Source organism: Euprymna scolopes, chromosome 36, assembly GCF_053919585.1.
Source record: "Euprymna scolopes isolate OS-2025 chromosome 36, ASM5391958v1, whole genome shotgun sequence".
NCBI classification, from domain to species: domain Eukaryota; kingdom Metazoa; phylum Mollusca; class Cephalopoda; order Sepiida; family Sepiolidae; genus Euprymna; species Euprymna scolopes.
This window is the reverse complement of record NC_136517.1, coordinates 42,520,250-42,533,837: the sequence shown is the minus strand read 5'-3', so window position 1 is coordinate 42,533,837 and position 13,588 is coordinate 42,520,250. Positions and strand designations below refer to the sequence as shown.

Sequence of the window (13,588 nt, the reverse complement as noted above, 5' to 3'; positions counted from 1 at the left end):
AAAAGTGCCAAAAAGACAATTTTCGTTCAAATTCAACGTAAAAAAAAATATCTTTCTCGATTGAGGCAATTTTTTTTTTTTTTGTTCCTCTCTAGAGTGCCCCTTTTTTGGGGAACTAGATTTTCCCCACATTAATAACTGACCTTGTGTCTAATTCTGCCCTCGTGGTGAGGCAAGTAAATAGGAATAATATTTTTTTTTTTTTTTTTTAATAAATAAAAACAATCAAAGGGAAATAACCTAAAAGATAGAGAAACAAATCAGAATTTGTTATTTTGATTTCAAATAATCCACATTTTTTTTTCTTTTTTTTTTCTTTTTTTTTTTTTTTTTAACTCCTTTTCAACTTCTGGGGACAAAACCAAAATTTTTCCAGGGTCAAATATTACATTTCCAAATGAATATCCATGTAGTCTTGCTTTTGGGTAATTTTCAGCAAAATCTAATGGTTGGAAAATATTCTATGTACTGAAAAGAGCTATTTTTGGCGATTTTGACAACTTTTGATTTTGACCCCCTGGGAAAGCAACCAGAATTTTACCAAGGTTAAATATTACGTTTTCAGATGTATATCATGTAGTCTTGCTTTTGGGTAATTTTCAGTAAAATCTAATGATTGTAAAAGATTTTATGTCCCTAAAAGTGTTATTTTTTATAATTTTGGACTAAAAAAAAATTTTTTTAAAAAAACATCTTTGACTGCGTTTGACCTTCTGGGGGCGCAACCAGAAGGTAATTATGTTTCCAGATGTCTATCCATGTGGTCTTGCTTTATTTTATGGTAATTTTCAGCAAAACCTAATGGTCAGAAAATATTCTATGTACTGAAAAGTGCTATTTTGACCCCATATTACCGTCTGGGTACGCAACCAAAATTTTTATCAAAAATCAGAGAATGTTATATTTTCTTTCTTGCCTAGTTGTAACTTCATTCAAAATTTCAGGAAAATGTAATGAGTAGTTATTGAGAATTTTTGGAACGAATGGAAATAAACATGATCCATTGCTTTCTATTCTGGCAAACAATAATAAAATGGTGAAAGCAGTTTATTTACAAGTTGACTTGTCCACTTGAATTCCAAGATGGTGGACTGGAAAAAGTAAATTAACTGCTGTATTCCCGTCACTTCCTCATATTCTATTGGGTTGGTTTAATTTACAAGGTAAAAGTAGAAGTGGGTATTCCAAACTATTCTGCATTTTTAACTAAAACTCATAAAAGCAGGAACATTAGTTTGACTACAAACGTGTCAGTAGTGAATTTAAACATAACTTTAAATAAGCTTTTAAATAAGCAAAATGCCATGCAAAAATATATTATATTAATATAATAAAAAACAATTTTTTGATAATTTCAAATTAAAGAAATTAAAGTATTTATACATAGTGAGGACCATGCTATCATCAGAATCCTCCAGGCAATTTACGGAAAATACCAAGCGATTTTTTTTTTTTTTGGAACCACAAAAGCTGGCCAATTTTTTCAATGAAAAATACATTACTTCTGTCAGTACGAAGTTAATTCAATGAGAAATAAATTAATTAGAAAATGAAAAGAATAACTATTGGACAATTTTTACGAAACTTTTAGAAAATTAAAATTAAGAAAACGAAACACTCATAGTAAGGTACGTTTCATGAATAAATATTTATTTTTTGAATAACAACTGATTGCAAATAAAACTTTTATGATGTTTTCTTATTTTTATAATTTTTTATGTTCAAAAGCAAGATAAAGGTTTATTTTTTTAAATAATAAACCAATGATAGAAAACAATGTTTTCTCTAATTTTTTCAACATTTCAACACCTTCCATAAACCATTCCAATTATAGCACAGTCCTTATACTACATAAATACCAAAATTAAAAATTTTTTTATTAATAAAGATTTTTTATTAAAAAAAAAAAATGTTAATTTCAAATTAAAAAATCCAAATTAAAAAATATTTTGTTTCAATTTAAAAGAAAATTTAGTTATATTTTAATTAAAAAAATATTAAACAAAATTTTTTTTTAAAATTTAGTAAATTTTTAAAAAATAAATAAAATTTTTAGTAAAAAAAAAAAAACAACAACAAAAAACAAAACAGGCAGATTAAAAATACCAATGCTAAAAAAGGCATCCATGGATTGTTTTTTTTGTTTTTTTTCTATTTTTTTTTGTGTGTACCTGATACGACTGTCCAGTCTTTCAAACGTTGCAAGATGGTTGAGAGTTGTTAAAATTCTTCGTCAAACTCAAGGGTCATGCCTTTGTTGGCCATAGCCTGGCTGACCAGTGGTTCGGTAACAAGACTAGTCAGAGACGAGAACTCTGAGCCGCTCTGTGACTCTGCATAGGAAACAAAGGGAGAAGCTCGTACAAAAGAATACTACCAGGTAGACAGACAACAAATCGATGACAGAATGATTAGAATGGAACCGATTGATGCCATGACCGTTTCTTTTTTTTTTTTTTTTTTTTTTATTTTGCAATCGTTCTTGTTGGGAGTGAAAGATATGCAACAAAAACAATGAAATAATCAAGAAAAAAAAATCATTATTTTGAGGAAAAATCTCGGAAATTGATTCGATTATTTCAATGAATAAAGATATTTTTTTAAAATTTGATCTGTATATTACTATTATATATTGCTAGTATGGCCACCCGGCATTGCCCAGTAGCATAGACAACAAAGCAGAAAAATTAAAAAGTGAGCATAACATCTTCGTCTTAAAACTTCGCTCTCCCCTCCTTCTATCTCTAATCAAGAACGGAGTAAATGTTAAGATGTTATGCCTAAGCAGAATGCAATAAAAAAAATAAAATACGTATTGGATACGTTTTAAATTTATAAATATATTTCGAATTTCTTTCTTTTCTTTTTTTTTCGCCATGTTGTTGTTGGAGCAAAGAATCAATAAGTAGAAATACTGAGGATGAAGTTTAAATATACTTATAATACTGAGGATGAAGTTTAAATATACTTATAAATTAAATATACTTATAATACTGAGGATGAAGTTTAAATATACTTATAAATTTCCAACAAAAAATAAATCTGCTTATTTTATTTTATGTGTTGTTTTTGGCTTCAAACGTATCTAACACATAGTTTTATTTTATTCAAACTCAATCAACGCTTGTATCAAGGAACACACATCCCTAACGCAAAAAAAAAATGTTTGTGTATATGCGATAAAAATGGTTCTATAATCACTTTTTTTTTTTTCATATTGCATGATGAACCATTTCAAGTTAAAATCTATTTAGTATTATGCATGTAATAAGAAAAAAAAACATGTTTGAAACGTGTAAATATGCTAGAATAATCGAAATTTTTACAAAATGGCGTTTTACTGGAAGTATTGCATTATTGATTATAACCCTAAGACATTCATCGTGTAATAATCTTTTAATCTATACATATTCGCCCATACACTAATTTTATTCAATTTAAAAAAAAAAAAAAAACTGTTTAGGCATATGATCTCAACATCTAATATCCCAGCCAACGGCCAAGAAAGTGCATTTTAGTTTGAGTTACAAATCCACGGTTGAGAAAAAAAAAAATGTTAAAAAAAAAAAAAAAAAAAAAAAATTTTTTTTTTAATTTAATACAAAACAAAAAAGAAATGATTGAAAATATCGACTTTTCCTTATGAATAATTTTTTTTCTTTATGACACCCTCACCCAAGAATGAAAAAAAGATGTGAAACATAATATCTCAACTATATGAGTGTGTCTTATGCAGTTTATGACTTTTAGCTAAAAACAAACACATACACAAACAGACTATTGCTTTTTATATAATAGATTTGAGATTGTAAGTAATTATATACAAGGTGTATGACATATTTGAGGACAGAGGCAAAAAATGACTTAAAATCAAACAATGTATTTTTAATGAGGATTAGAAAAAGTACATAATTTTGTAATTTCGTTCATTAAAGACTCCTTGATCTTTGAAAGCAGTTTTTTTTTTGTTTATGTGAGGTATGAATCACATAGTTTTAAGATTAGGCAGTCTTTGTTGATATTAAACTAATTATGAACCTTCAGGGATTATTTACTGCTTTTTAATCATTAATTAGTACTTTTACTCATTAATATTTCTTTTAAGTTATGCTCCATACATATTCCAAAAAAGATTGAGAGCAGGAGGACTAGAAGGCCAAATGTTAAAGGTCAAGTGATCCTTCTGAATCCAGGAGTCAGTTAGCTTTGATTAAGTTCTTTTTACATACCTGTAGCAGTCAAAACTTGCTACAATCACAGGCAGGAGCTAATTCTCGTGGCTCGTGATTTGAAATCCATTTTCTCCCTGGCTTGTCCAATCACAAGCCAGCTCTCAATCATGTGACCGAGTACATAAAAGGTGAAATCACAAACCTTCTTTCTCTTTCTCACTGGCTTCAGCTGGCAGCAGACTTCACCTTGGCCTTTGGCCCCAGGCCCAACGGGAGTACAACAAGCTAACATGGCTCTCTTCAAATTCACATTTGTTTCCATGAGCGGCACCCAAACGAACTTTGTTTATCATGCTATAGAACTGCTCTTATCAATACACTGACACACACACACACTACAACACGTAAATACACTGAAGACAATGCTCTTTCTTTCTCTTTTAACCGGCCTCCTTTGTCCTGACAACTACTAGCTATAAACAAGTGAAAACAGAACTATTTTCTCTTCAACAAGCCAGCAATATATTAAATCTATCTTTATACAAGAACACTTCCGCCTACTAACTTGTTTCTCTTATGTTCACGTTACTAACAAGGATAACAAATAAAGTTACTTTGGAATATAGAATGAAACTCCATTTCATTGTCTCTTATTCTAAATATCTTTTCTGACATGAAATGATCTTTTCTCGTTACATAAGTGGTTTTGGAAGTCAGACACCACTCACCATGACTATGCAATTCCCACAACTGTATAACCGAAAAGACAGAACTACAGGGTTGTCGCTAGAAAAGCGGGAAATTTGAAGGTCAGCTTAGATCATGAATAGAGTGATTGCTATTTTTTGATTGGTGCCGTGTGAGCGTTGTAAAAATAAATCGTTGTTTGATGCAGCAGTGAAGTGCATGGACAACATTTTGAGTATCTATGAGTATGATATAACGTTTGTCTTTGAAAAACTTTGTAAAAATTATCCTTTGTAAAAATAAATCGTTGTTTGACAAATTTCCTGCTTTTCTAGCGACCACCCTGTATTAAACCTGACAGTGATATGGGACAAGAAGGAGAAAGAAGCAACCTTAGTAGAAGTTAGTGTCCCCCAATGATGCTGGGTTTAACAGAGCTCGGAGGGAAAAGATAAAGAAATACTAAGGTCTTATATACACAACATGGAACAGAACTGGAATCTTAGAAAGAAGATCTCCATCATTTCAGCAATTATCAGAGCAACTGAACTGATGACAAAGAATTTCAAAAATATCTGGCAAATATACCCCATGAGCCAAGTGCAAGAAAGATACAAACAATTACACTTAAAGATTGCTCGGTTGGAATATAGGAGATAGTGGATGCATTTCTGGCATCCAATAGATTGTCTAATTCCCAGCTAAAACAAAATAAGTAAATTAAAAAAAAAAATTTTTTTTGATTCACATAAATAAAAAAGCTGGATTTTAATCATTAAGAAAAGTCAATACATATCCTCAAATATCTAATGCATGCACACATATTTCTAGTAACTTATGAAAATATACGCATAGCAATTAAGCTACAGAAAGGTTTCCAAATTCCATCCTCGTAGAGCATCAGGCTAAAATGCATGGAATTTGCGTTATCAAATATTTCTATATATGCAAGTGGTGCTTATTCTAGTTAGCTAACCAATCTGATTATTTCTTATTCCCTCCCACGGGTTAATGTTTCCATTAGTCAATGACAAGGCTTCTATCAAAGACAGGTTCAGCTGACTTTTACTTCATCTTTTGTTCTGTTTTGCATAAGGGTGACTCACCCATATTTTTGTGAATGTGCCGAATTAATAAGTGGCCTTATTTTAATATATGGATATAAGGAAAAGTTTAAGTTATGGAACTATAGAAATTCAATAGTTATTCTGGGTGAAATTTATTTATACATAAATATAGTAAAAAAAAAAAAAAAAAAAAAAGATATTATTAAAGAGTAAAATATACTTCAATATTGTAGGTAGAAACAAGCTCAATAATTAATAGGTTATATCAACCAGAGCTTTGATATAGGGTGTTTTAAAATTCAAAAAATTGATTATAATTTCAAATATTAGAATTCAGAAACGCATGTACGAGGGGCGTGCAATAAGAATGACCCACTCCAGTTGTCTGATCTAGCTGAAATCTTGCACGTGCAATGGTTTATATCTCTACGAGTTATGTGGCAAATTACAGCTCCATTCGCCAAATAGCCCAAGATGTCAAGATTAGTACAGAGTCTGTGGAAACTATCATTCATGACCATTTGCATATGCATAAGGTGTCTGCCAGATGGATTCCCAGGTTGCTCACACCATTCCAAAAACAAGAAGATGAGTCAAAGTTTTTCAAAAGACTGATTACACAGGATGAAACCTGGGTCCATCACTATGATCCAGAGACCAAAGCCCAGTCAATGCAATGGAAGCACTTGGACTCACCACCTCCAAAGAAGGCAAGGGTGCAGCCCTCCGCTGGCAAGGTCATGCTCACAGTCTTATGGGACCAGGACGGAGTAGTGATGACAGATTTCCTGGCAAAAGGTACCACAATTACAGGAGCCTATTATGCTTCACTTTTGAGGAAATTAAGGGAAGTTATCAAAATCAAGAGGCGGGGCAAGATCAGCAAAGGTACCCTCCTCCTGCAGGACAACGCTCCGGTCCACAACTGGCATGTCGCCAGATCAGAAGCACGGGCGTGTGGTTATGAAATCCTCTTCGATCCTCCCTACTCTCCTGACCTTGCACCCTCTGACTTTCACCTCTTCCCAGCCATGAAGTGGTTTTTGAAAGGAAAGCGTTTCCCAGATGATGCAGCCTTGATTTCTGAAGTCACATCGTAGTTGGGGGACCAACCTGGGGTGTTCTACAAAAATGGTCTCCGGAGCTGCATCAAACAATGGGAGAAATGAATAACTCTGGATGGTTCCTATGTAGAGAAAGACTAATAACTGTGTCAAGTTTCGTTGCTCTACTGCTATGGGAAGTGGGTCAGGGGCATTACTTATTGCACGCCCCTCGTACATATAAATGGACTTCAGTGAATATTTATTTCCCGAGCTGGATTTTTGTCATTGAAGTTATAATTCATGTTTTGAAGCTTTCAATCCACCCTATTATACATATATTGATCAATCTATGCCTCCGTTAATTCTCAAGACATTATGGACACCCTGTATGGGTAGCTGCATCTTGTTGAACCGTCCCCTTAAATAATCAAATTCTAACCAACTTACACCTTTAACGATCAATACAATACCACCTTACATTCATTAACCCTTATCCTTGAGTGGCTTTTGGGCCTTATAAGTGATGACTCCTTTGTAAAAAAAAAAAAAAAAAAATTGCCCATTGTCCGTTGATAAATGTCATAAAAAATCTCAGCACAAATATTGCATTAAAATTTTTTTTCAAACAGCTGCATTCTAATCGCCCTTGACTTTATAATTACTTGTTGTTTTCTTTATTATAGTTTTGTGTTTCTAGGCTTTGAGTTTTTGATTGTGCTTTATTCTAAACTATCAGTCCACCAGATTCATCTTGTTATCCAACTTTTAAGATAATTAAAATCGTAGCAGTAACAGTCTAGAAGTGGAAGCCATGCTTAGTTTCAGAACAATTTCCGATGATTCGTTGTTCTACACAAATCCTGGTAGGTGACTGGTTCGCAGTAGACAGTTCTCGAGTTGGAATCCACAGAGCAAAAGATTCTTCTCGTGTTGACACGAAGAAGAAAACATATGCAAAATTGCTACAGAAAGGTTTAGTATTTATGGAGCAATTCTGGTTTCTGATTGGTTGGTAGCAGGACGTGAATTAATTCGATTCGTCAGTTCCTAGCAGCATCGTTTATAAATAGAATCTCCCGACTGTGTAAGATCATACACCATTATAGTAAAAAAATATTGTAACAAGTATTATACTGTTATTTCTATTGTTACATACTTGTCGGTCCAACGCTCTTTCTTACATAATTTGGTGAAACTCTATACATTAGAGTCTATAAGTGTTTATAGCTTTAATTGCCACATATCTTTATAGCATACAACCCAGATCTCACACATTGAGCACTCTTGAAGTGAACACTGAAAATTGACGCATAAAATATTATATTATAACATTTTATGTGGACACAAGAAATAATAATAATATAATAAATCATATTGACCGACTTTACATGAAGAGGAAAGAAAATGGATGAATGAAGAGTGTGTAAAAGGCACACAAAAAAAAAAAAACGCTTGAAAAAATATGTCAAAAGACAGGAAACGATGAAACCAAAAAGCAAAATTGGAAAGAGATAAAGCTACATGGACGATTCATTTGAATGACAAGAGAAGAAAAATCATCAAAACACCTGGACATGGCTAAGAAAAGGATACATTAACAAAGAAGCAGAATCTTTACTGATAGCTGCACAAAACAATGCGATTAGGACTAACCACATTAAAAAATGAAATAGATAAAACACAGGAAAACACTTAATGTAGACTTTGTGAACTAAGAGACGAAATAATAAACCACATAAGTGAATGCAGCAAACTAGTTCAAAATAAATATCGTTAATAGAAATTACAGTATAATAATGTTGACAGTTACACACCAAACATGTGTATAGTGCCAATGAGTGTTTGTTATTATTAACAGCAGCAGCAATAATTTGGATACACTCGCCCCTCCTAATAACACACCCGGCATTCCAAGGTACTTCATGATGAATTCCATGTAACTGTGTTGCATAGTTTCAGAGCCTATAAGTGTTTATTATTATTTAACGAAGCATTACGAATAATTGCTCAATGGCAATAATATGTGGTTTTCTGAATGACGTTTCTCCAGATTTCTATCATTCTCCAACTGTTTTCAATAAACGTTGGAAATCACCTTGCATTGTCACAACAGCTGCTTACAATTGAATTATACATAATAACGACCATTGTCTTTCTTTAGAATTTTAGTTTTTTCAAGATTCCAGACCTTCCTGCAGTGTTCTAATGGAAGTCTGGATGCTGCTCTTCTGCCTCGGTCTTTCCATTCTTCTTTACTCTTCACCACCATTTTGTGTAGTATCAACAAAGGTCGATATCATTATTATCATTATTATTAGTAGTAGTAGTAGTAGTAGTAGTACAGCAGCATTAGTAGTATTGTAAGCTTTACTCCAAAAACTGAAAACATTTTAAAAGAAATAGCAAAGCAGAAACATTCCTTTTTTTTACATGATAGCAGTGTAAAAAAAAAAAAATTCAACTGAAGAATGGATATGGTTTGAAAGATGAAAGTCTGTGAAAAATGGGCAAAATTAGGCGAATGATGAATATAGAAAACAATTGATGTAAACAATACGTATTTAAGAATCTGCAAAAATAAGTTAATTACTCAGTTTACGTTTCCTTGTGTCTGCAATAATATTTTAATTCATCAATCTCGTTTCCTTATGTCTGAAATAGTATTTTAATTGGTTAGTTTTGTTCGTAATCGTACTTTAATTGGCCAATCTTGTTTCCTTATGTCTGTAATAATATTTTAATTATTTAGTCACATTTCCTTATGTCTGTAATAATATTTTAATTGGCCAGTAATGTTTTCTATGTCTGAAATAGCATTTTCATGGTTAAACATGCAGACTGAATAGTCACGTTTTGTTACAACAAAATAACAGCAGCAATAAATCTATTATCGCATGTAAAAATATTAATAAAAGCATAAAATAAGATTTAATTAAAATGTGTTTCTTTGACGATCATACAAACAATTTGATAATCAAAGATAAAATTGAATCTTAAAATTTAAAAATGAAAATATTTAAATAAATAAATGAACATTCGTTTGTAAATCTAATTACTAAGGGATGACATCAGTGATCTTTGGTCAAAGTTTTTCAAAGAAAAACTGGATCACGTCTTTCAAACTTATCAAGATATATTGGGAGGTTGTTATTGTGAAGCGGACAATGATGCGAATTAATGACCTAGATGTGTCAAGTTCAAAGGCTGTCAGTTACATAGCACCACCTTCACTGATGGATGTTAGCAACCTTCATGTGGTCATTAATTTTAGAAAGAATGAGGAAAAAAAAAAAATCAAACAGGTCACAAAAGTATATTCATACGAATTTACTTCAATGAAATACGTTTCAACTATATATGGAGTCGAATATTTTAGAATCGTGGGAATCAGAACCAGACCTTATGCTTTCCAACTCTGCAATCACATTTTAAACAACAAATTATTTCCATCATACTCTTCTTTCATTTTCGATTTGGGAGGTGGCTGTGGTGAAGTGAACTTCCAATATAGACTGACGACCACCTCATCCATGCCAAGTTCAAATCCTGTCAATTACATAAAATCACTTTCACTTATGGATGCTGGCAACCTACATGTGGTTGGTCCAATAAGTACTTGATTCTAAAAAGAAATGAGAAAACCAACGACAACAACAGATTCGACCTAATGAAAAGTCGGACTATTCTGATTCATATGAATTTCATCTTCGTTTTTGCTCGTGCATAGACACATTTGAAGCCGTATTGTTTCTCACATGACGATGCAATTTCTACAGCTACGCACCTAGAAAACGGAAGTATTAAATCTGAAATGGTGATATGGAACAAGGAGGAAAAAGAAGCAAGAAGTAGCAATTAGTGTTTCCAATGATGCTGAGTTTAAACTAATCTGAGTTGGATATATTAGAATTGTATATTCTATATGTTACCGTGACATAGGTTGACATATATTCGGCAAGTTTTTAATAGTATTTTGTATAGTTTTTTATTTATAACACCTTTTTCCATACTTACGGTGTTAAAGAGGGTGTGGGACGCCATCTTGAATTTTCGAATACATCGGTAAACACTGTATGTTTTTCGAGCTGAATAAATATGTTACATTGAATAAAAACACAAAAAATATATCCAGTTTGGTAGAAAAGTAACTTATCTTGCCTTTGATAACATTTATTTGTTATATATTTGTTTTTTTGACAACTTTTTCGAATCTATGTGTACAGTAATACAAACCCGAATTGTAAAAGTTCAAGCCAAATCTTATATTTTAAAATTCCACAACCCAAACAATTAATTATGTCCGAGCCAGCCTAGATGTCATTTGCAGATTATTGATGATATTACCTGTTGGTTGGTATAGACTCTGACTTCTTGGTTAGTAATTTGATCACTCTACTTAATTCCTAGATTCTTTCTAAGGCACTTGGAATCAAACGTGTTCCTCCTTTGGCCGATTTTGAGATGTCAAGTTTCACTTCCATATAGAAGAGTGTGGATAGGAAAGTGTTATTAGATCTGAAGGTACTTTTTTTTTTTGTTTCTCCAGATCTTGCAGAGCTGGTTAAATGCTACTGAGACCCTACCTATCTTGCACTTTACTTGATAGTCAATACTGCCTTCCTAAATAGGTGACTCCGTCATCATCATATTGTATGATTTCAAAGATTCTATTGTTAGCATTGGTTTCACTGATATTAGTCTAGTCAGAATCCTTTCTAGAAAGATATTAAGTACTTACAGCAGGGACCACGTGAAGGTTGCCAACATCCTAAGTGAAAGTGATTGATACACATCTAATTTCTTCTCTTGACTGATTTTGCATATAGAAGAGTGTGGATAGGTCATTGTTGTTATTAGATCTGAAAGTATAATTTTTTGCTTCTCCAGATCTTGCAAAGCTGATTAAATGCTGCTGAGGCCTTGCCTATCCTGCACTTTACTTCATAGTCCATATTGTTGCCTTCCTTGTTTATGGAGCTTCCTAAGTTAAAATGAGCAGCGTTGGAGTGGGTGGAATGAAGAAATTACCAGCTCCAAAGCATGCAAACTGTTTTCCCTGCCAGACTGTCACTCGTCAGGAAAAAAAAAACAAAAAAAAATTCATGCTTTTTTTTTCTTTTTTTTTTTTTTTTTTTTTTTACACGGTGGTCACCACTTATCAAGGCACGGAAGCCATTCGGGGATAAGGGTTATTGCAAGTACAGTACGTTAGTGTGGAGATTTATTGAAGTGTTTACTTAAGGGGGCGGTTCATTAGGAATTTGTTTACGTTGGACTTGAAGACATCCAGGTTGTAGTCAGGTGGGAAGCAGGCAGACGGAACAGAGTTCCACTTGAAATTGTGGATTTCATTGTTGGAATTGGTTAAATGTAGACGAGCTGAAGAATTCAAGCAGCTGAGAATAAGAATGTTGGCTTTGGTTATCTTGTTAGCATTGTTACAGTGTTATACAAGCATGAATTCCTCTTGAAATTTGGACCATCATTTATTTACATTTATTACAGCTACCGGAACTTATAAAACTCAAATGACCTTGTAACAGGTGTTGTAACCCAACATCCGGTTTACGACTTCCGGGTGCGCATGCATACATAAACATAAACCCATAGCACAATATGGAAATGAACGATGTAAAAAAAAGCAGAAAGTATTAACAATTGTTTATTTGGATAATTTAAATGCAAATAAAAAACTGGGACGCTTAAAACGTACACAGTAAAACAATACTTTTTATTGTCGCGTGATTATTTATTTGTAACGCAGATTAAAAAAATCACATTTATAAATAAATAATCAACACGACAATAAAACTTATTGTTTTACTGTGTATGTTTTAAGCGTCCCAATTGTTGTTTTTTTTTCATTTTCACGTTTAAATTATCTAAATAAACAATTGTTAATACTTTCTGCATTTTTTTTACATAGTTTATTTCCGTATTACGTTTAAGTTATTTTAATCCAATTTTCTTACAAATAAATCTACTCTAACCTGTTGACAACCATAAGAACATTTTACAACGGCAATTTACCCACCGCCTTCCTTTTCTTTTTTTTAAATTTATTCTCCAATACACCTTTCTTAAAAAAACATTCATACATTTTCTTCTATACTATCAACATAAATAAATAACCCCAAAAATGTTTTTTGATTTGCATTACAAATAAATAATCAATGCGACAATAAAACGTATTGTTTTACTGTGTAAGTTTTCAGTATCCAAATTTTTTTTTTGGGGGGGGGGCGTTTAAATTAAAAGATATATCAAAATTTGAATTTAACTTTAAGTATTATGGTATCTGTTCAGTGCACATTTACCTATAAGTATGGCAAACTACTTATAATCCAATGGCTGTAAATTTTTTTTTTCAAAAATAATCAAATAAACAGAACGACTCATCTATATTCTTTTTTCATTTTAATATATTTTCATAGAAATGTTTCTGTTATGTCAAAAAAAAACTATTTTCTTTACGTTACAAGTGTCACGCTCATACATGAATTCCATAGCTAATATAACATATTGACCCAACGGGTCACAGGTAGTCTAGTATGTGTGTGTGTGTATATATATATATATATATATATATATATATATATGAAAACTGTTAACGTTA

At 32.1% G+C, this 13,588-nt stretch overlaps 1 protein-coding gene and 1 long non-coding RNA gene across 6 annotated transcripts in view; one reads left to right on the top strand and one right to left on the bottom strand.

Moving 5' to 3' along the window:
• Positions 1-13,588, bottom strand: part of LOC145260427 (pleckstrin homology domain-containing family D member 1-like) — a 354,121-nt gene that overhangs the window by 24,291 nt on the left and 316,242 nt on the right. For 3 of the 5 annotated variants that reach the window (XM_080118427.1, XM_080118428.1, XM_080118425.1), the window contains one exon: positions 2,172-2,333. The exons of the other annotated variants lie outside the window; for them this stretch is intronic. Coding sequence is in view for 1 of the 3 variants with exons in the window: in XM_080118425.1 (XP_079974551.1) it covers positions 2,221-2,333 (113 nt within the window). In the remaining 2 variants the exon portion in view is untranslated. Of the gene's footprint in view, positions 1-2,171; positions 2,334-13,588 lie in introns of those variants that run through there. 5 annotated transcript variants of the gene reach the window in all.
• LOC145260430 (uncharacterized) overlaps positions 1-13,588 on the top strand; it is a 183,416-nt gene that overhangs the window by 124,662 nt on the left and 45,166 nt on the right. The gene's annotated exons all lie outside the window — the stretch shown is intronic.